The sequence below is a fragment of the Eretmochelys imbricata genome, chromosome 7, assembly GCF_965152235.1.
Source record: "Eretmochelys imbricata isolate rEreImb1 chromosome 7, rEreImb1.hap1, whole genome shotgun sequence".
NCBI lineage: Eukaryota > Metazoa > Chordata > Testudines > Cheloniidae > Eretmochelys > Eretmochelys imbricata.
In genome coordinates this window covers 19,815,553-19,839,663 of record NC_135578.1, presented here as the reverse complement: position 1 = coordinate 19,839,663, position 24,111 = coordinate 19,815,553, and the positions used below count along the sequence as shown (strand labels likewise).

The 24,111-nt window shown below is 43.3% G+C and overlaps 1 protein-coding gene across 1 annotated transcript in view; it reads left to right on the top strand.

Annotated features, from left to right (window-relative positions):
- The first annotated feature begins 5,049 nt into the window (after window positions 1-5,049).
- FGD5 (FYVE, RhoGEF and PH domain containing 5) overlaps window positions 5,050-24,111 on the top strand; it is a 141,126-nt gene continuing 122,064 nt past the window's right edge. The window contains exon 1 of the mRNA XM_077823061.1: window positions 5,050-7,949. Within this exon, the coding sequence (XP_077679187.1) occupies window positions 5,065-7,949 (2,885 nt within the window). The 5' untranslated portion in view covers window positions 5,050-5,064. The remainder of the gene's footprint in view (window positions 7,950-24,111) is intronic.

Here is a 24,111-nt window from a genome sequence, read left to right as displayed (position 1 = left end):
TTTGGAATGAACAGCTGTATATAAAATTTAAGACATTATTAGCCCTACAACCTGATTAGAAGCAGCAGAAGATGGTGTGGAGAGGAAGAAAACAACTGTATTGGAGACTGTGAGATTATATAGCTTTCTCTTCTTACTGCACACCTGCTTTAAGCCTCTCTTATTTCCCTCCATTCCCCCATACATTGGTATTTCTCTTCAAATCCACTGAGGAAAGATATCTCCTTCAATGTGTGTGCTTTGTACTTGGCCTGGAATGTCTAGCTCCTTCAGAATAACTGGGCACACAGTTGACTGCTACCTTTTGAGCCGCAGACATCTCAAATGAAAACTAAGGAGGTAGAGGACCAGAAGAAAGGTCTCAGGAACAGTTGAGAGGCAGAGAAGTTGTCTCTCTCTTGTTTTTTGAGCTGTCATCTCTCACTCTGCACCCAAGTCCCCAGCCCAGCTAATGATGGAGGAGCAATCAAGATGAACAGTGATTTCCTCTGTCTGCTGATGGACCTTCAACATGCTGGTATTCTCCAGAGACCATTTGATTTGTGGAAAGAAAAAGTTCTCTGGAAGTATTAATGGAATCACTCGTGTCGCAGATTCCTAAAGTGAACAAAGTGATCACCATTTAGCTGAAATAATCCAGTCAGTGGATATTTATTTTTACAGACTCATTTAAAGATACCACTTGCCAGTTGCAGAACATGTTGATTTAATTCATTTCTGGAGCTTGAAGAGGTAAGAACCAGCAGGATGCTATACTCTGACTACTAAGCAGAGGAGCATCTCTGATGCAGATACTGAAGACAAAGATGGAAATAACAGAAGCCCAACTCCCTTTGTCCTCAGAACTGTCTGATTTGGTATTAAGGAATCTTCATAGAGATTGGACACTGGAAGCTACAAATACTACAGTAAATTATCTGATAAGGATGTGCTCATATTGTCATTTTACCTTTGCTACATGTGATATTTCTAGAGCTAACATATATGTTATCAGAGCATTGTTATACATTTAGCTGCACTTTGTGGCATGTTAAAAGTACATGAAATGCCCAACGTTGATAGTTAAGTGAGATTAGACTTTCTTTCTTTCCTTCTTAGCATCCAGTAACTGTACTCTTCTTCCCTTATCGTGCGTGGTTTTAGTGGTGAGTGCCTTTGCAACTTGCTCAACTGAAGCAAGGATAAATGTGTTGAATGACCTCCAGTAGTTGCCCATGCAGAATGCAGGGGTTCCTCATCTTCCTTTTACTCAACCATCAGAGACCTTGCCCCTTACATTTGCATTTTCCCCAATTAAAAGCCAATGTAAAGAGCTGCCAGAAGAAGCTATTTGCATTGTACAAGTTTGATTAGTCCTACAAGATTCAGGATCTATGCTACATATTCCTGAGTGCCATCTAGTGGCACCTTATCTATTAACTATTTACCTATATACAGTTATAGAGCACTCCTGTAACATCCACCCAGTTCATCTTAAAGTAGCCAGAACTATTGGCAGTCTAGACCCTGCTGCTGTACACATGACTTCTAGATAGGATTTCTCCTCTATCTTCCTGATCAGGAGATATGTGTCTGATGACCTTCAGCAGCAGCAGTTTTGTTTGAACAGGGTTTCCTCCTTGGGAAATAGGAAACTAGATAGGACACGTCATTAGATAATGTACTGTAATAATTTTTCATTGGCTTCTGTGAGATTGGGATGGATGACCTAATGAACAAATTTATTCTAATTTTAATTTCTATGAGGCATATTCTGAAATCCTTTGCTCAGTTTTAACTCAGTTCTTAAATCCCACTGGCTTCAAGATGTGGCTTTATGATTCTGTGAAGATTGTTTTCTGAGTAAAACAAAGAATGCAAATCTACAGCATCAACCCGCATATTAGAAGCAATTGCATCAAGGGTAGGAATTTCAGAAAAACCCTCCAGTCATGTCTCTGAAAATCCAATAAGCCAAATATACCTTTTAGTCAATAACAATGTTTACTTATGCATGTGTCTCAGCATTTTCATTTATTTATTTTAAAAAACAGAAACTTGGTTGCAGACATTGGGGAGCAGTGCCATATAAAATCTTACTTGTGAGCAAAACATTATTTTGTTGAATGGAGTTATCAGTGTATTCTGAGTTAGTAAATCATACAACTTTTGATTGAAAATGAGGTACCAGGGAGGCTATGGTATAAGGAGCCTTTCCGTTCCAGGCTGTTGGGTCAAATCCAGGCCAGGATGGTTGTGAGGTAAAGTTGTCACCATCTGTTGGCTATTCAGTGGCCCAGGTTGGGGTCTCAAGTCCAGTAGCAGAGGGCAGGTATGTCTACATCACGGGGATGATGACCATCACCACACCTGGCACATATTGACCACCTTATTTGCTGTCACAGGGGAGCAGTGTGAATGGGAACAGATGCTCTCCTACCCTCTCCCTCACTGAGGTGGCTCCTCCATTACAGAAATGAGGCATCTTGCCAGGACTATATAGCAACTTTCACTAATGCTCTCCATGCTAAACCTGTTCCAGGGACGAACAGGAAAGAAAAAGAGTACTTGTGGCACCTTAGAGACTAACAAATTAATTAGAGCATAAGCTTTCGTGAGCTACAGCTCACTCCATCTGTAAGTCTCTGGCTTGTGTTCCTGACATGTCCACATACTGGCATTAATGATATATATGCTGTTCATTAACAGACTTGAACCACCATCCTTGAGTCACTTTATTCTGGTGCTTATCTAGATGACCAGCATAGTTAAATGCAGACCTAGAGAGTGCAAGAAACTGAAATTTCACCTCAGAAGACTGCAGTATGAGTGATACTGTAGAAAACTTCCAGAAAAATCACATAGCTTGCCACAAATTGTATCAAAGAGACCTAATGCTTTGTAGCCTACATAGGCCATTAACACTAATATAGAAAAAGTCTTGGTGAATCCAAAATATTGCAGGATAATATTTGACAATTTTAATATTGCAGCCCTGCAGTTTTGCTTCTGAATATCTTTGGGTTTGGTGGGAATCCCAATAGAAAGATAATTTTAATCAGGATGGTTTTCTTGGCTCTGATTAAGGTGTTTCAAAATAATGCTTTTAACATTCTAAAAATCATCACCAAAAGATTGCATTTGGTAAAACTTCTTTTGTCACAAAATGTTGCAAGTGTCCATGAAATGTTTGAGGTGCAGGGTGTTACAAAACTGCAGTACATTGCTAACTTGCTGGGCAATTCCACAAGGGATGGCAGCTTTAAGCTCTGGTGCTAGGAAAAGGAATCAGTGCAGCTGCTAGTTACACTGGCCATGAACCCTGGCATGGTCAATGGCACCCATCTGGGGGCTCTGATACACAAATTCAGGCCCCACCCAAAAAGAGACTGGAGGTTGCAGACACCCTGAACTGTTCCAACCCCTCTCTGAATAAACTTTCTGTCACCAGGGATACATGTGTATATGCTGGGATGAATACAGCCTAACAATGGGCTTTTAAAATACCAATAGGACCTTAGTACTGGACAAATTTTCCCTCCAGATAAGGAACTAGTAAATTAAATTGTTTGAGAAAGGTGATTGGACAGCTCATATGAATGGTGATGAGATATTGAGCCTTTCATCTCAAACTCACTGCTTCATGCCTTGCCCAGGTCATCTGATGGCTATTCTGTGGCCTGCATGACCTGAACTGAGGGTCTGTCTAGTTTGTAGTGGATGAGTCTCTACATCACAAAACTCACCACAAATTGGCATTAAATGGCTCTCTTGTTGGCAGTGTACCACCTGAGGGCTGAATGTACATGGATAATTAAATACCACCTCACCCTATAGGTGGGTGGCCAGGAAAGCCCAGGTTGACATAATGGAGTCAATGTTGGTGGTGTGGAAAAAGCTTGCAGTCTGCTATGCTCTTCTTCAGCTAAAACATGGCCTTCAGTTTCCAGGGCCATCCATGTTCAACTTTTAGGAGTACCAAAATGTACTCTAAATAAAAGAGAATTGCTTGCCAAGTGGGATTGTCATTTACATTGTTGTTGTGTCTTCTGAACAGTGAAGCAACTGAAGAAGTTATACATTTTGAAAACTGAACTTAAGTTGACACCAATTACCTCTCCTCATTTTAGGGTACAAGGATTTCATTCAGTGTGTTGTAGCTCAGCTACATAATTAATGTAAAGACTTAACCAAGCCTTCAGAAATTCTTTTCGCCCTGGGTGAATAAATTAGTTGACCAGCAAGTAACATATCATTGAGTTTTTCATTATCAGTCACCATAGTAAAAGTGGGAGAATAGATTTTGTGCTTTGGGCTGGTAAACATTCATGTCAGTTTTACAAGTCTGAATTAACCATTTAAATTGCTGGCAGAACAAACTGAGTGTTGGATTTGTTTTGCAGTCTACAATACAGATTAAAACATTGCTACAAATTGCTTGCACTGCATTTTTATGGATTAAAACTAGAACTGGTCAAAATTTTTCTGTTGAAAGACTGTTTTATGATGGAACTGGGTGTTCCAATAAAGGTTTCTAAGTGTCTTCTTTCCACTGAAACTTTTGATTTTTAATTGAAAATCTGAACATAAAAAACTGAAAACATTTGGTCAAAACCCCAAAATTTCATTTTGGAAATATTGAAACATTGTTTCAATATTTCTGATTGAAATGAAAAATTTTGACATTCCTGTATTGATAGGTTTCTGTTTGGCTCAGTCTGATATTAAGCTGTGTCCGCCTGAGTGGCCACATGCTTCATGGGAGTTGTAGTTCAGTGCTTCCTGCCACCATTCTCCTCTATGGCCCAGCTGCACTACAATTCTAGTCAAAATTACTATAAACAAATTGCAGTGGATTCTCTGGTGGCTTCACTGCCACTAAATTTCTATTAAACCAGTGAATAGATATTTGTTGAAACCAGGATGGCAAACTGCTAATATGGCTTTTTTGTTGTTTCTTTTCCAGACTTCACAAAACCACCACTAGCACCAAAACCAAAGATTATCAGTCATCTTTCTTCCGTGGCTGTCTCCAAATTTCCTTCTTCATTGTCAAGGCCTGATATTCTTCATAATCCAAACTCTATGTCTAGGGGTCCAAAACCACCCATTGCTCCCAAGCCAAAACTCTCAGCTGACACCGAGGGCAGATCCAGTGTTTATACCAACAATAACTTAAATAAATTCACAAATGGAAAACTGATATGTCCTGATGGAGAGCTGTATGAAGGAAATCAATGCAACATTGAGTGCTTAGAATCTGAGGCTGGTGATGAATACATCGTAGTTCCTGAAGCTCAGCTGACTGATAAAGACTGTGATGACTTTGAACATGCGCATGACCAGTGTTTAGAGTCATCACCAGAGAATGAGGTCTTAGAAACTCCAGAAGCAGCAGGGGAGGTAGAGGATCACAGCATAGCTGATGAAGAGGAGATCTGTAATCCAGAAATAACTGAAGCCAAGGACAATGACTGTTCAGATGCTGTGGAACATGTGGAACTGGAGTCAGATGGATCAACAGAAATGAGAGACTGTGACAGGTCTGAAGCACTTAGTCAAGTGTCTTCAGGAGCCCCTGAAGTAGATGTTGCTTCTAAGAATATGGATGAAGAGATGGACTGTGTAGATGATCCGAAAAACTATTTCAAAGGTGAGGCTGAGGAAACGTTTAATAACCTCGATCTGGTAAAGGACAATAATGAGTATAACCTGGAAAACTGTAAGATTTTGAATGGAGATGAGGACTTGACGGGCAATATCTGTGAAGACATTATTCTAACACATTTACCTGTAGATGATGAGCCAACACCAGAAGAGAATGATGAACTGCCCCAAACTTTAGAAGATGAGCTATCAAATGATGACACGGAAGTGAGTCCAGCAAATAATGGTGACCTGGATGATAATGCAGAGTTTGTATTGAGTACAGAAACGGAATTAGTAAATTATGATTGTGCAAATGCCGATGATGTTGATGAAGAAGAAACAGACATTGGGTTAGGACTGAAAGAAAATGAACCTGATGCAGAAGAGGATTTGGGAGGTTCCATCAATGAAGCTGCAGCTGAAGAAGAGGAAGTAGGTCCAGATAGCGACAAAGAAACAAATGTGGAAAGGGAAGACTATATAGATGATGGGTACCAAACCATTGAGATGAAGAGTGAGGAGGAAACATCAGAGACAACATGTGAGCCTAGAGAAGACTCTGAAAAAGAGGAAGAAGTGGTGAAGGCAGAAAATATAGATGATAGTTGTCAAATTGTTCCTTTTGAGAGTGAATGCAATGAAGAGGTCATTGACTCACCCCAAGAAAACTTAGATGAGAATTTGCAACTGGAAAGGACTTTGAGTAATGATAGCCAGCTCTCTAGCCCTCAAACTGTTAGTGAGCCAGAGCTGGAAGTGGAATCTAAACCAAATGTGTTTGTTGAAGATTGTGGTGACAATGAATGTGTCTTGGGAGAATCTGAATCAGATGAGCAAGTGTTTGAAGGCAACAAGGTCCGTCATAGTAGCTTTGAAGAAAGCTCCCCAAATCCATCCGAACAAGCATCAATTGAGGATAAATACCATACAGCGGAAGAATTAGCTAGATGTGATGACAGTAAATTTAAAGCAGACTGTGCTAGTGAACATGAGTCTAGTGAGTATTTAGAAGTCCCTGAAGCAGTTGTTGTACATGAGGAAGGAGAAACAACCAGTGATTCTCTAGATGATCCTTATGTGATGCCCTCAGAGAATGCAATCCCTCATGTTAGAGAAGTGGTGCAGACTGAATTAGAAGATATTCCATGTGATTACAGCATAAGAGAAGAACTAATTGTAGACACTGAAAACAACCTGCTATCCATTGATCGAAAAAGTATGGTCACTAGAACAAGGTCACTCTCTGGGAAAGTGCCTGGCTATGTGCCAGAAACTGTTCCAGAAGAAACTGGACCAGAAACGGATGTACAGTCCTCAAATGATGATTCTATGACTGAATATTTAACCAATAACTTAGTGCCATTGGAAGGAAAACCAATGGAAATCAATAGGGCCTTACCAGCCACATCAAGACGCTTTATTTTATACCCACGGTCTTACTCGGTAGAAGGGAGAGATATGCCAGTCTCTGTTTACAGAGAAACCGATGGCTCTACGTTGGATGACAATAGAATAAAGAGGACAGAAGACAACCTCTCTTTGCCCTGTGTAATTGGTTCTTCAGGTAGCTTTTCGCAGAGGAATCACCTTTCATCAAGTGGTGTGTCCACCCCATCCTCAGTTGTTGATATACCACCTCCTTTTGAACTAGCCTGTATCACCAAAAAGCCAATCACTAAAAGTTCCCCCTCGCTTTTAATAGAGAATGAATCTCCTGATAAGTACACTAAGAAAAAGAAATCATCTTTTAAGAGGTTCCTCACCCTAAAATTCAAGAAGAAGACAGAAAATAAGGTCCATGTGGATGTTAATGTTTCCTCTTCAAGGTCCTCTTCAGAGTCTAGCTATCACGGGCCTTCTAGGATTATGGAACTGGACAGAAGGAGCTTGAGTAGTTCACCTCAGCTAAAGTCCCATCCTGGGAAGCTGCGAGCTTCTGAGTCTCCCTCTACTGTTCTTTTCTACAAGGATGGTAAAAGAAAAGGGACACCCAAAACCTTTAGCAGGAGTGTGTCAAGAGTGGAGTCCTTTGAGGATCGATCCAGACCTCCTTTCATGCCACTTCCCTTAACTAAACCTAGGTCTATTTCGTTCCCTAATGCTGATACTTCTGACTATGAGAACATTCCAGCTGTGAGCTCTGATTATGAAAATATACAAATTCCGCCTCGAAGACCAACTAGAGCAGGAACTTTTACAGAATTTTTTGAAGATCCCAGTAGGGCATTGTCTGCTGCTAATGAGAATGACGGCTATGTGGATATGAGCAGCTTCACAGCCTTTGAGAACAAGCAGCAAACCACAGACCAGGAAACAGAAAGGTACTGTAGTAAATTATTATGTAAGACCTGCTAGCCTTGACCAATCAAGACTTCCTCTGTTAGGTGTCATAGGCAGATCCTCCGTTTTGCTTGGCTTATTCTCCTTGTTCAGGCAATGCTTTCAAGAAAGAGTTTGGAAGAATACAAGATAAACCATTATCAATGAAAAGAGACTAAATTAAGATGTATTGAAACTCTTTTTGTAAACACATACTAACAAACCCAGTGGAATTGGATGATCATATCTGGGTAGAGGACATAAGTCAAACAAAGTGCATTTAAAAATAATCATTTTACTCTGGTGGACCTATTTTTTTTTATGAGCAATATTTCTGAATTCTTGTTTGAATGGAATTTATTACAGATACAAACTATCTTACTGGGTCCTGGAATCTCGGCTTTCATTTCATCATTCTTGCCAATTTCCATATGCAACATTGTGTACTTAATTTATCCTTCAAAGTACAGCAATTAGATATGGACCAAAAAATGCCAAGCAAACCAGGACCTAATCTGAACAGTCTATTAATTTATTAAATTGCTTAAAAATCTTTCATTATGGAGTTTTGGCAGCTTCTGACTTCTGAATGAATTACATAAATGTTTTTTCTGAAACTGCATGTGTTGCATTTTGTGATTTTTCAGCTTCGCTTTAACTATTTGTTCTGGTGCAACTCTATTTGGGACCGTTTGTCTTCTCCTTGATATGCCACTATAACCTCCCTATTTCATTTTATAATCATATCATAGCTTGAAGCCAATGGGGTGAGATTAGTGTAAAGGAGAAGGAAATTTAGCCCACTGCTTCCAGTTAGAACAGGTAACAGGGAAACAAAGGAAAGGCACCTGAATGAAAAATCTGGGGTAAGTTACATGAATTAAAGTCTTCCAGCCACATTTTAAATGCATCTTTTGTTCTTTCCCACCTGAGCTGTTTCACACTCATGTTTCACTTTTTCATGAAATGTGTGTTTTCAAATATCCTCCTCCTATGCATTTTGCATAGGGCAGGAAATCAAAATGTTAACTGCTTGGGGAAGCTCACATTAGTCAGATCTCACTAATGGTCCACTGTCATTTTCCTTTCAGCAGCTCTGTTTCCATTGAGAAAACTCACATTTGCTTTGAAACTGGGCCATTTGTTTGTATCAGAGACATACCACCCATTTTGGGTTGTTCTTTAAGATAAAAATATTGAACTATGTAAATTGTTATGACTTAGACATATGGGGAAAAGCCAATCAGAACTGGTTCAAGGAAGTCTCGAGGTCAAGGTTTGAACATGGTATTTCAGGTTGTTTGTTGTGTATGCTGTTTCTGCTGCTAAGGGAAAAATGAAAATTGGGCATTCCTAAATAACCCCTTTCTTGGCAGAAGGCTGTTTGGGGAGCAGAGATGTGCATGTTACTAACAAGTTTTTATTGAGCTTCATTCATGTATTCAATGCTGTACAAAACAGAAAAAGACCATGCACAAAATGGATTATCAAAATGGATAAAACAATATAGTTCTGTTCTAATCCAGCGCATTATGTAACTGAATAGTCTAATCTCAAAATAGGGTAATTGTACATAGTGTGTGTGTGTGTGTACTAACTAATATATATATATACACACACACACACACACACACACATAGTTAGTATATTTATTGTTAAAATGGTGCTTCTTAAAACGGACTTCAAGGGCCCTAACTTTAGAGTATGGAATCATAGGAGAAGTAACCCTGCCACAGAAAGCCTCATGATGATATTAACTTAAAATTCCTGGCCTACTTTTCTTATGATGCTTTTTTTACTCACCTGAGACCCTGACTGCTTTGAAACAGCACATATGTAACACATATGGCACCTCACTATATTCACCTAGTGTTGGTAGCTAGCATCTGTCTGTATATTGGTGAAGGGCTACATAGTTGATGAATGAACCAGTGCAAATCTTCATTAAAGTTTCAATGAACAGAATTTGAAAAGGATATAGAATTATAATGATCCAGAAACCACCACGTTCTGAATGCTTGTGATTGGGTGGGGGGCATTGAAACTGACAGATGAGAAGATTCACTTTTTAATTTTCATACGTAAAAGAAAAGCCATATGGAGTAGATTTAAACCAATAATTTTTAATTAAATGCAATCAAATTTCTAGAAAGAGCTCAATAATGCAAGTCTGCTAGAAATACATCTTATCTTACAATTACCATTGCTAGGCTAGTGTTTGCAATATTGTCCCCTGATGGGCAGTTACTGTAGATCCCCCAAATTTAGCTATGTGGTATGCATAATTAAAATCCGATTCAGAAATGCAACAATAAAGATGGTCATTAGCAGGCTGCGCTGTGGGGAAAAGAGTTAGCCGTATGTGGAACCAGTCTTTAGGCCCCTCAAAACTCCTTAACCATGAACCCTTCCTGATTTGGGCAGCCAAGAAATGTAAATTTCAGCTTTCACTTAATTGTTTAGAAAGGAAGAGTCTATCCCTTTTCTTTTGCAGAGATGGCCCTGAAAATGTAAATGGATGTAAAACGACTGCTAGCATTGAAAGGAACAAACAGCTGGGCTCCACATCTGCAGTAGGAAGCTGCTCTGGCCTAAGCATCCCCTTGCCACCTACACACACATTTTGGGCTAGATCACTGATGCTAATAGAGCTATGCCTATTTACAACTAGCGGAAGATAGGGCCTGTTAAGGAAAACGAATTAATTACATTTGGGGTGTATCCCAAAGAACCATTTCATTTGCCCTCCCCAGAACCCTTTGCCTACACCATGTGGCGTGATAATGGTCAAAAAGAAGCTGTTATTTTGGGGAAGGGAAACAGGCGCAGCAAACACTTGTTTCATAGGCTGTCTCTGGTCACAAAACTTCAGGAGAAATAGAAGGGCGCCTTTTCCACAGTTTTTAGAGTGATGGCAGGAAAATGATGCAGTTAAGCATCTGCCAGAACTGATTTCTATCATAACCTTCCTGTTACCTTGGTTTATCACTTGGCTCCAAGAAATTTGCTAGGCCCAAATAGTCCCTTCTGCTTCTCTGCTCAAAAAGTTAGAGGGAAGCAAAAGGAAGATAGCAGCAGCCCCACACAGTGTGCTCTCACCTGGGAGTTCAGACTTCCTGGGAGGGGATGAGCTGGGAAGACGCTCCTGTCCCTCCTGGGCATTGTCCACCCAAAAGTCCACAGGGTTCCCATCCACAATGGTGATCCATTCTGCACACAGTGAGCCATAGTCAGAGGACTCAGGGTAGCCAGCAGCAGGGACTATATGGGATGGGAGTCCTGATGTTGTGGTGCTAAGTGGTCCAAGGAGTGATGTGGAGACCCTGTGCCTCTGTGCAGATGGCCCAAGGCCCACGGCATTTCCCAGTAGGTCTCACAATATATGAGGGTTTAGAAGGTCAAGCACCAATCCTCTGATGGGACAGTTTGGAATAAAGTCCAGGTTTCCTTTCCACAGATGTCTTTATGGAAGTGGACAATCTGGTCATCCATTTGCTCAGCTAGTGGCACGTGAGCTGTAGCTCACGAAAGCTTCTGCTCAAATAACTTTGTTAGTCTCTAAGGTGCCACAAGTCCTCCTGTTCTTATTCTTCTCTCAGTGAACATATGCATCCCTCTCACATACATGGTGTCGGGAGCCCACAGAGTTTGAGCCTGGGAGTAAATCTATCTACAGATCTTTAGGAGAAAGATGGGGCCACAGGATGGTTTACATGAATAAGGCAAGTGGGATTTGGCCTTTGATTTGCCTGATCCAGACTGGGCATTTGCTCAGTGATCAGCGAGCAACATGGCTGAGCTAAAATCTGAAACATTTAAACTGGATACGATATTTAACGTTGCCAAGCACCCACAGCCCATGGGCAGTCACTGCCTGGTAAAGAAATTTCACATGGATTTTCCCCACAAATACTGACTGCACATACATGCTGTACTTGTCCCACAATAAGTACAGATAAAAGGGCTCTGTCAGCTCAAGTAGATCCAAAAATCTAAAATGTATAAAGTGCCAGATTCCAGAGTTCCATGCTAGATAGTGCTGTTAAGGTCTACCCAGCATTTAAATTACATTAAAAAAACCCAGATCTAACGTTACATTGGAACAATTGGTTTTAACAGCTAAAAAGAACATGTAGTTTTTAATTTCCTCAACACTTGTTCACTTCCGTGGGAGATTCCCCCGACACACACACGCTTTTTTTTTTTTTTTAATTATAAAGTGGATTTAGTGGCGGTGACAGGTACAGGACTGATAGCCCTGCAGAGTTAAGTCCTCTAGCAAGAGACATAGGACACAATGGGCAGTGGAAAGGCACATATGCCCCACTCCACGAGGATATGAATAGGGATCAACAATGGGGTGAGAGAGTACTTTAATCTCCAGAATATGTTTATTTCTCTGTCTTCATGATGAATCTACCAACAGAGGGTCTAACCAACTAGTGCCACTAGTGATGGTGGCTTTGTGGTACAGACACTTGCCGCTAGGAAGTGGACTGAAACCATCATCTCCATTTCACATAGGTCACCAAAGAGCTATCAAATGGTACAAACAAACGGTTAGTCACTGCTGTCTGGGGGAAGATTCAAACCCACGAGCTAGGGGTGATAGACTCCAGATCTCATTGGTGAGGCCCCAAACCATCCTATCAACTTTTTCCCCTTTCCCTTTTGAAAGGAACACTAAAAAGGCTCAAAGAAAAGTCACACAAAAATATACTTAGAAGGTGAAATTCACTCCATTGAAGAGGGCCTGGTTAACAGCCTGTGTACCTTAAAATGCATTTAAAATAGGGGAGATTAATCAAAGCCACAGTGGTGAATTTCACCCAAGCATTCAGCATTCAAAACCTAGTTCTGACCAGTAATCGGGAAGCTGTATCCTCAGCTCTCTGTGTTGTTCCTTGAAATTGCCAGCACATATGTTATATAAGATAAAAATCACTCTCACTTCGGAGACTGAGTACGATGTCCAAGTGCAGTATGCTAAGGCTAAAGTGCAGGTAGAGAGATAATACATGCCATGGATGTTCCAGTGTGAGCGATCTACATTTTGAAACAGCCAAACCAAGGAAAGGATGATCAGTGTTTGTGTATTCAAGTGGAGCAAGAATCATACTGGAATTTTATAGATCATTTGCCTAATAATAAATCCAGTGAATCACTATTGTTGATATAGCAGAGAGGTGCACCATATGTTAATGTAGGTAACACACCAGCTAGCTTGTAAACAGAATGTTTTTAGAAAACATTTCAAAGGGACACTGTTGAGGCTGCCAGGCCAAAAATGTGCCATGCCTGCAACTAGAGAGATGAGGGATAGATGTGCGGACTCTGGGAGGCAGCCATGAAAGTAACTGGAATGGGCATCTCAATGCTTTTATTCACACTTTTACTATCAGCTCTTTATCTGATATATAGCCAGGCCTCCAATTCAGCTCTACTCTCTGCAATTATCATTAATCACATTTATTACGGCAGTGCCTCAGGGCCAGCCAAAAATGAGGCTCCATTGAGCAAGGCACTGTACATAAGAACATATGAACGGCCATACTGGGTAGACCAAAGGTCCATCTAGCCCAGTATTCTGTCTGCCGACAGTGATCAATACCAGGAGTCCCAGAGGGAATGAACAGAACAGGTAATCACCAAGTGATCCACCCCCTGTCGCCCATTCCCAGCTTCTGGCAAACAGAGGCTAGGGATACCATCCCTGTCCAACCTGGCTAATGGCCATTGATGGACCTATCCTCCATGAATTTCTCTAGTTCTTTTTTTAACCCTGTTATAGTCTTGGCCTTCATAACATCCTTTGGCAAGGTTGACTGTGTGTTGTGTGGAAAAAATACTTCCTTTTGTTTGTTTGAAATCTGCAGTCTATTAGTTTCATTTGATGCCCCCTAGTTCTTGTGTTATGTACAACCATAGTAGACAGTCCCTGCCCCCAAAGAGCTTATAACATAAATAGACAAGACAGACACAGGCTGGGGGGAAAGGTAGAACTCACAAGCACAGTGAACAATGTGGTAGCAGCAAATGTCATGTTAACTCCACAGGGTTGTGGGTTTGGATGGGTTACTTATGAAGATTTCAGCTAAAAGGGAAGGGAAGGGAAAGGAAAGGAAAGGAAAGGAAAGGAAAGGAAAGGAAAGGAAAGGAAAGGAAAGGAAAGGAGGGGAGGGGAGGGGAGGGGAGGGGAGGGGAGGTGGGCAGAAGAGAATAAGAGGGGCTGATGTGGAGTGAACTGTCAACTTGGACTAGTCATATACTAAAAGTTAGACAAGTACATTGCCTAACTGGAGCGTCAGTAAAATCCAAGTACGGATGAGAATTTTGCCTGGTGATCAGAGCAGGAGGGTCCCGCAAGAGGAAACCTTCAGTGTATACCAGTACACATGCCCCTTTGAATATGCAGCACCGTGCTTTGGTTTGTTACTATAGGGCTGTTGAAATCCAGCAAAGAGTAGGCCACTTGCGTAAAGCAAGTAAAGTGGAGCTAGACGCAGGGTCACTGGATTTTTTTTTTAATTAATCTAATAAAGCAGATTTACAGCTGTAATTTTGTCACTTTCTTCTCTTTCTTTTTTCATTAGCAACACATTTGAAACAAATTCATTTAACTTTTAAGATAGATCAAAACCCCTTAACACAGATTTAATCCCCAAGCATGACAGACTAAAGCTTTTGGATACATGCACCACATCTATAGTATGCATGCTCTTTCCTCATTACTGGCATCTGAAATGTTGTCTATTTGGCAGCCTACTGCTTGTACATTCAGGCTGTTGGGCAAGTAAATGTGGCTCCAACAGTGGCCCATAAACAGCTTTCTTCCCTAGAAAAAGGGACAAGAGCTGTTTACAGGCGTGAGGTCTGTTTTACTGCTTTTGTGAACAGACACAGTTCAGCTGAACTTCTTCCAAGAATATAACAGAACTGGAAAAGGTTTCCATGGAGTGTAGTTTGGAAATGTTGGAAAGCTCCTCTTTATGATTTGTAGGTTAAAGATCCCTCCTATTTAAATACTGTGGGGAAAAATTCTGATCTTAGTATAAATCCACTCAGACAGCATTGATTTCAGTGGAGTTTACATCAGCATCACAGAGATCAGAATCTCTCCGTGTTTCTTCAGAAAGAGGCGCTCTCTTCTGATTATAGACAAAAGCACATTTTTGCTTTAAAAATATAACTGCGTTTTAGTCTTTAAACATTTTAAGAAGATAGGACTTCCCTCCAGTCCACTCCTGTGCTTTCTGGCCAACCCGCTTATGCTTGGGCCACCTCCTCCTCTGCTGCATTTGTTTTAACTGATTGGATTTGTAGTAGCAGGTGGATGGGTTTGTAAAAGCTGGCCTAAACTATTGGGTGGGGAAGCAGAGTGGTTACACACTGCAAAGCAGCAGATATTCCATCTGGCTGCACTATGTAGCCCTAGAGGTCACTAACTTCAGAGGCGATGGCTCTAAGCAAGTTGTTATTAAAGGTGAATGTGGAGAGGAAGGCAAAAGGTCTCTACTACAGAGGCAATTGTTAATAACTGAGATTGCATCATGGGAAAAATGGAATGGCTTGCAACCACAGATTTGTTGTTTTAAAAGATTAATCATGCTGATCCTTCCTTGCGCATACAGGGTAAAGATGTTAATCAAATAGGTTTAGGGGGGATTTTTCGCCCATGGTTCAGTTACAGGAGCGGAGGCTATCTGTTAGCATTAAGTGAGCGTATCTTGGGTTCTCCTAATGGTTGCCCTGTGCATGAATATCCCACATCCATACGGTCTTTCTTTTCTTATTACAAGGTGCAAACACAGAGTCGCTGCCCTAAAGAATTGACAGCATAAACAGACAAGATAGACAGAGGACGGGAGGAGAAAGAGAGGAGCAGTGATCTGCCCAAGGCCACATATAGCCAGTCCATGGCCCAGCTGGGACTTGAACCCCAGCCTCTGTATTTTAAAATGGAATTAGTGCTGGTGACAGGTGCAGGATTGGTAGCCCTGGAGGACGAAGCCCTAAGCCATAGAACAAGGGAACATAACCTATCTACTAGACCACCGTGCCTCCTCTTAGGTATGCTTTTGCCAGATACTGCTATTGTCTTGGATGTAGTGCACAAATTAATTTTAAGGTCAAAATCCTGGATCCCAGCACCAAGCCTCGTGTCTGGGCTGTTTCATGGGGGTGGAAAGGAAAAAAGCCTTTCCCCTCTATGATAGCACCACTGATGTCCAGCCACCACTACTGCCAGATGATCCCTCACCAAGGGGAGACTAGCTAGTGGATCTATATAGCTGTGCACTGGCACCAGCCACCCTTACCCCCACTGCACCCCGGTGCGGTGCAGTGCAAGAATTCTCCAGGGAACAGTGCTCTGTGGTGCACAAAGGGTGTGGACTACCCAAGGCCAGCCTGGCTCCTGTCGCCAGCTTTCTGCAACAGTTTCCCTGAGCAAGGGCTCTCTGTGACTATGGAGGAGGGGCAGGATTTGGCCCAACAGAAATGATCACTAGTTGGTAATGTATTGCTGACCACAGAGGGTCAAGTCAGGGTAGGCTCCTCAGTAAATCAGAGGAAGGACTAAGCAGGTAATGCAATAGTCTAGCATGTGAAGGCGGCTTGTATGTGATTAGCAAAAGGAGAAAGTCCCATCAGCCACAGGTGACTCGAGGGATCAGTCCTGACTCAACAAAGAAGGGTGTGGCTGTGCAACATGCTGCCGTTTCCCGCCTCATACTTAGAGTGTTAGCTCTTTAGGCTATTTGTTCTGTAGTCATACAGCACCTAGCACAGAGTGGTCCTGGGTCCATGACTGGGGTCCTAGGTGCTAGAGCAATACAAATAAATACTACTCCTATCACTACACAGGGGAACGGAGCTGGAGCGTCACTTGGGGCTTCTATTCCCTGGACTAGCGGAGATCGAGTATGGCTGGAACATGATCTCTGTCACTGAAGGTGCAAACTGCCCGAGCCTGGACTGGGCAGATAATGGAAGAGCAGAAGCTTTGATCTTAAAGGAAACCACCTGCCTTTTTTATTGCTATGGTTCACAACTCTGGTGAGAGCAAAGAGGGCAGGAATGGCAAATGAGAGGGGTAATATCAGAGCTACATAGGGAGAAGTCCCAGCACAAAGAGCTGGGCATGCTACACACTCAGGAGCCCAGGGCCAACCTTCCAGCAAAGAGAGAGAAATAGAGCTTGGGATTTGTTTTTGGATGAGTCACTTCCCCAGGAAGAGTCAGCTCTGATAGAGCAGCTGGTTTCCAGGGTGGTCTCAGGTTTTCCAGCTGGTCAGGCTGAAGCACAAGGGAGCCAAGTGACTTGCTAAAGTTACATAAGGAAATAGGGAGCCCAGCTAGAGCTTAAAGAAGATTTGGTTGGTTTCTGCCTTCCTTATTTTCCTATGTGCATTCTTTTCTGATTTTAGGGCAGGGGCTGGACACATGATGCACCCTCAGCTCATGCTCACCTCATCTCCTCCCTTCACCACCATTTAAAATGTGAACAGAGAAATTAAGCAGACATTTTGGGAGAAAAGAGTCCCATATAGTCCTCCCTCCTTTCTTAGGAGCAGTGTTACCAGTAGGACAGTCTACCTATAAATAAGCATAAACTAAGCCTATTTCTCTGCCTCTAGTCATCTGCTCTACCATGAAGCTAGCTACTGTGTGTCCTTGAAGTGAGAGAGAGAGAGCTTCCCAAGATGGAGGATGTTTTTTTATAGGGTAAGCCCCGCCCCTGGGTAGGGACTATGTTAATTAGGGAGTGGATTGGGTTGCCTCTGAGAGGAATGGAGCTGGGATGCCCTAAGGAAGTTCCAGCCCTTAAATCAAAGTAGCTCATGTCAGGCTCTGCAGAAGGTTAAGCAAGGGAGAAACAAGGCATTTTAGGTTTCTCTACACTGTTTTTAAAAATATATATGGAGCTTTTCCTGCATTCTTTCTTTCTGTGATTTTTATAGCATGCTGCACCTATAGCACCGTGCTGTGGATAGTCCAATACCACACAGCCCAGTGGGCCATTTTACATTTGTCCAGCAGAGAAACCACCACCTCCAACACTTACTGTTTTCCAGCCCCCAGGAAGATATTTTTAGTAGGCATTTTTGGGGTGACTGTCCAGCTCCTCAGTGGGTCAGCCACGCTGTCCTGGTGCTGATCTTGGGATGATGATTGTGCTCAAATCTCCCCCATTCTGCGCTGCATTAAGACTTCTCCAGGGCCAGTGCTCACATTCCCTTCTGGGATGTCTTGGAGCAGAATGCTCCATACTGACAAGAGCACAAGGGCTGGTCATGTACAATGCAGATCATGCAAGGATCAATTTGGTGAAAGGAAGGATAGTTAGAAGGGCCGGGTGCTACTCTAGGAGTTAGGAGACTTTGGTTTAATCCCTACCATACTACTGGCTCCCTCTGTGACCTTAGGCAAGTTTCTTAGTCTCTCTGTGCTGCACTTCCTAGCTGTAAAATGCAGATAATGTCTCCATAGCTCTCAGGGGTATTGACAGTCTAAATAAATTATAGTTCAGAAGGTGCCCAGATGCTAGGGTAATAGAAGACCAGTATCCTAGACAGACTTATGTCAGGTGTGATGGTGATAGTCTTATAGTTGGGACTCAAAGGGTCTGTGTTCAGTTCCTCCCTCTACACCGAACTTCCTATGTGACCTTAGACAAGTCAGGAGATCTCTCTGTGCCTCAGTTTCCCTTCTGTAAAACCTCCATTGAGATGGTGGGAACGGACAAGTTCATTAGCGTTTGTGAGGTGCTCAGATACTAAGCTGATAGGAGTGCTATAAATACCTGATAGATGCAAGGGTGATTCCTAATGAAGACACTCTTGTGCCATTCATATGTGACCCTTGCTATTTTGCTAGTTTGGAAACCCAAAACATACAAAATATGGACAGGAAAACCAGCCTGGACCTTGCAAACCCATTAGGACCTTAGGATGAAAAGATCACCAAAGTTGGGCCTACTGGGGGTCTGGAAATGGAAAAAAGCTCTGTAAACAGAGATTGTAGCTTTGTACTTCAAGGAAGGGAAGCAGGGTTTGGGGTTAGGTCCAGAGAGGGGTGGAGAAAGACAGATTTCCATTTGGAGTCAGTGGAGAGAGAGGACGCAAAGCAGTGCAAGAAGGAGACCTCAGAAGATTTAGATCAGCTGCTGAACTTCTTGGGGTTCATCTGAACCAAACTTTGAGGTTCACCCATTGCAAATTAGAACCCAGGTTCCCAGAGCTTTACGCTGACCATCAGACCACACACAGCCTCCTATTTAAACCCCTGACAATAGATATGGTCAGATCAGAGATGAGTCACATCTTTCCTTCTGTTTACTTTAAAGTTGTTTGAAATGCCATTGGGAGTTAGAAGGTGATGGCATTAACACAGGATTTCCAGCTGCTCAGCATGGAGAGCAGTCTGCATGGATAGAGCATTCTTCCATACTCAGAGATGGGCAGAAATTGTGCCTCTGCCTTGTATTGTTAGGCCTCGGAGGGGTGGGGAATTGTTCTTCAGAGAAAACAAGGACAAAGGCAAGTCTGAAAGCTGGCTGATGCTGTGGATTCATAAGCAGTTTCATAAAAGTTCCCATCAACCCAATTTATGCTAGAAATGTTACTGTTGTCAGGGCTTCTGGAGGGCTATGGGCAGTTTTAACAAGATGACTGCTGCTCACTTCCTGCTCTAAAATGCCTGGCACTTCTTTTGACTCCCTCTGTAAAGTTCTCAATGCACCTGAGACAGCAATTAGAAGTCAACAGGAGACGCGAATATGACCCTGAGTACAAAGCAATGAAGAAAGTGTGGAGGTCAGGGTTTCCTTTCCATTCTGTCTTCTATAATAAAATTCAGCTTCATTTTGCATGTCTGTGTTATAAACTTTAGCCCCAAATCCTACCCAGTTAAAAAAAATGCCCGTAGAGATTTATGTAACAGCAGGAAAGATGAAATTAGGTAGAATAGCCATTTTGTCCACATAAGGCTGTGATTCTGCCCAGCACAAATGTGGAACATTGTGCCTATAATACCCAGCTCTCATACAGGACCTTTCATCAGCAGATCTTAAAGCACTTTACAAGAGAGATCAACTTCATAATCCCTGCTTTACAAAAGGAGAAACTGAGGCACAGCAACATACTCCATTTACTCTGCAGGCTAGTGCCAGATTTAGGACTAGAACCCGGGTCTCCCCCACCCAAGGTTGGTGGCTAAGCCAATGGGCCACACAACCTCTTGCAGAAATGTGATAAAAAGTGATGCCCATGACAGAGAGACCAGGGCACCTTTAGGCTGCAGCACTGAGAATGCAGCTGCATGGACACCACATTGCCCCTACCTAGCAGCTAGAAGTCCAAGAGGGGTGCAAATAACTAAGTGTCTGGCACTGTCAGCATGAGTGGGGGTTCCTAAACCCCAGTCTCCTCAGATGCGTCTGTGCTCCACTCACACTCTGCCTTCTTTTTTTAAAAATTCCCTACTTTTGAGAGTAAGGCAGGGGCTTGAGGCTTACCATGAGTAAGTGCAGAGAGCATCACCTACAGTGGCCTGATCTTCAAGGTGCGGAGCACCATTAATTTCAGTGCAATTTCTTGGTACCGCTAATGCTTAACCTTACTTTCATCCACCTCAGCCTTGAGCACCCTGCTGCTCAAGGCTTTTGTTACAGACGTATGGCAATTAAAGGCTATGGGAGTTTGTGTCTGGTAGGTGTCTTGACCCAGCTGAAGTCTTTTAATCTCCAGTCTGGATTTATAAGGAAAATAGTTAATTTCCACTGTGCACAGCAGCAAGTGACAGCATTTAAATCATTGCAGAAGGCAAATACAGAGTAAGAAGGTAGTGGACTTTTGCTCAGGGAAGCCGCAATCTTGGATGGTTGGAGGGAGTATACACGAGTTAGCTGTGTGCAAAATCATGGGTGAAACATACACACACCGCACTTTTATATTATTGTTCTTGGGAGCCTGTACACTTGAGTCATATTCAAGCAATTTGTGTGCAATAATGATGATCATTTTAATGGGGAAAAAGGGAAACCGAGAAGGTAATGAGGAAGAAATATAAAGCTGAGAACATTTGCTTTCTCTAGTATGTAGGGCTTCTTATATGCTTTAAAATTGACAGGATGTGTAAGTGTGTGGGTGTCATTAAAAAGATACAGCCTCCCACATGTGTGCTCTGATGGCTGCTATTGCCAGGAAATACTTATTTTCCTATCAGACTAATTAGGAGACAGGCAAACCACATAACTCATTTAGTGGATTAAAAATAATAAAATAATGCATTCATTCATTTCCCTCCCACACCCCAAAAAATGGGTCAAGAAGAGTACTAGAGCCAAGCACTATGTGCAGAAGTGCTGTGCAAGCTTCCCATATGCAGCCAACGCATCTCACTCCTGCCTGGCAGCATCCTCTGCTATTCCAATCTGGGGCTCCTCACATGTAGCTCTGCGGATGTATCTCAATTCTCCTTTGCAGCACTGCCTACTGTTCCAGTCCTGGCCTCCTACTACAGCTATGCTAATCTAGCTTAGTCCTGACCCATAGCCTCCCCCCTGCAGATATGCCAAACTTTGGCTTCTCACACACATCTCTGTCAAGGCATCGTAATGCTGCTATGTGGTATTCCCTACTATTCCAGTCCTGGACTCCCCACACACAGTTTAACCAATGCCCCTGAATAGTATCCCCTACTATTCCAGCCTTGTACGCTGATTTCCAATGTGAAAAAGGGCCCATTAGGAAATACAGTAGAAACCAAGCCATCTAGGACAGGACTTATATTGAGATGGTAAAGAGCTGGGAAAATGCTAAATGTTGGCTCTCACATCTAGCCTGACTCTATTCAAAGCTTTCTGAGGTTTGGGTAAAAAATTAAAATACCTTTTAGGGCTGAGATTTTCAAAGCTATCTTGGGTTTTGAATATCCAGGGGTGTTGGACACCCAGGCCCCATTCATTTTCACCAAAGTATCCGCATGCAGAATGCCTCATACACAGTAATGAATCTATTCTCACACATGCCCCTGTGAGGTAGGGAACTGAAGCACAAAGGGATCATGTGTCGTGCCCAAGGTCATCCAGGAAGTAGGTGACAGAGGCCTGATCCTGCATCATTAAGGTTAATGGGAATTTCACCATTGATTTCAATAGGCATAGGATTTCCCAGGCAGTGAACAGGAGTGGCAGAAGTAATTGGTCCGAGTGGTGAGGTTTCGAGGCCGTGAACTTCTGCAGCATAATTTTCATGGTCTGATTAAATCTCTCTACCAGCCCATCGGATTGGGGATGGCACCGTTGTTCTGAAGGCTTTTATTTTCAACAGTTCCTTCCTAAATTGGGACATAAGCTTGCTGCCCTGATCTGTGATTATTTCCCAAGGGCCATCGCCTTCATGGGGTGGAGCAGAAACTCCTTGGGGTTCGTAGGCTCATCTCATTGGGTCATTTCTTTGTTCTTCCACAAAATCCATGTTGTCGGACAACATGTCGATCACTGCTGGCTCACTTTATTGTCTCCATTGGGGCAAGTCTCTCCTGCCCCCATCGAGCCGTCGTCTGCGGGAGGCGATATTCCTTCTCCTGGGTCTTCCTCCTTGCCTTTGCCTGGTAAGGCTTGCATCTCGGTTGTCTCCCCATCTCCAGCATCACCGTCTGTCCCTTTCAGAGGCTCCCCATTCTCAGACCTCATCAGGTCTCTAAAAGATCTCCAATCTCTCCCAGTTATCACTGGATACACAAGGTTTAAGGCTATGCCCACCCAGATATCCTCATTGTGGTCTTGCACCCTCAACTGCAACTTCTTTGTGGGGTAAGGGCACATATCCCCAACGATGCACGGCAGATAGATGGTGCCCATGGCAACTGTTACTAGGAACAGCTCCAGGTCATCCTCCAGCCCCATTTTTGTTAGCTTTAGTGGAGGACTCGGGGATGGGCCTGGGATAGCGTTGCCCACTGCTGACCTCCCTGGTGCACTCTGGGGATGAAACAGTGTGGCCATCTGCTGCACCAGTTGTTGCTGCTGATCTGTTTGCTGGGCTGCTAATTCCCTGATAAGCTACTGCTGCTGCAAGGCTTGGGGGTGTTGCTGGGCGGCCAGCTGCTGGAGCAATGGGGTCTGCTGCCGCTGTTGGTGGTGCTGCAGATCCACAGCCCATCTTTAGCTCACTCTCCTTTTTCCAGGTTGCCCGCATTCACCAACGCTTCGTAACAGGCTTCACTCTGGGGCCAGCAGACCTAGTGGTCAAACCACAGGCAAAAAGTCTCTCTTGAGTCTGGGACAGTTGTTCCGGGCAGTGCAGGGGCCCAGCATCCAAGGCACAGTTCATTGCCGCTCTGGCGGAGTCCTCCGGAATCTCTCAGGCAGCCAGGGGGAAGAGGGAAGGGTAGAGGGATCCAGGCTCTCCCTCTCCACTGGGTCCTGGCCCAGGGAGAGAGATGAGGAGTGGCTCAGTCCCTTCTGACTGCTATTCCAGATCAGCCTCTCCTGGCCACTTCCTACCTTCCCTGTTTTCCCTTCAGTCTGGGGCATGGCCCAGCCTTCGCCTTACAGTCACAGTAATTCAGAGCCTCAGCTGGGGAGCACGGGGGCTTTCCAGTTCACTCTCAGACTCCATTTGTGCACCCTGGTCAGGGAGAAGGGGGAAAAGAAGCAGGGTCAGGCCCCCGCCCTCCTGGCTGAGTCTTACTCACAGCCCTAGTCCTTCTCCTGTAGATCACTCTACTTCAGCAGCATCTGCTTTCTTACAGCCAGTCCCTCCATTACTCTCTCGCTGGCTAACTGCTGGAGCTCCCTTTTAAGCAGGTCCTCTGAAGGGAGCATGTGTTTCAGCTGCTGAGGGACAATGCCTCCTTGGCCCAGTACTGTTCCACCACTCCATTAACCTTAGTGCGGGGTCTGTAATCCCCATTGCACCGCCACAGAAGGGCAGTCAAACCTGTGTGATCGTTAATCTGAATTGCAGCCAGGAAACCCTGATTGATGCATGCATGCTGAGTCATTACTGAGGTTCATCGTAGGTATGTCTACATTGCACAGTTAACTTGGGTCCTTACCCAGGTTTTATAGTCTTAACCCCCCTGTTGTACACACACAAAGCTTCTGGCCCAGTTTTGGAGGTGCTTTAAGCCTTACAGGGCTGGGGAGGTTGGAGC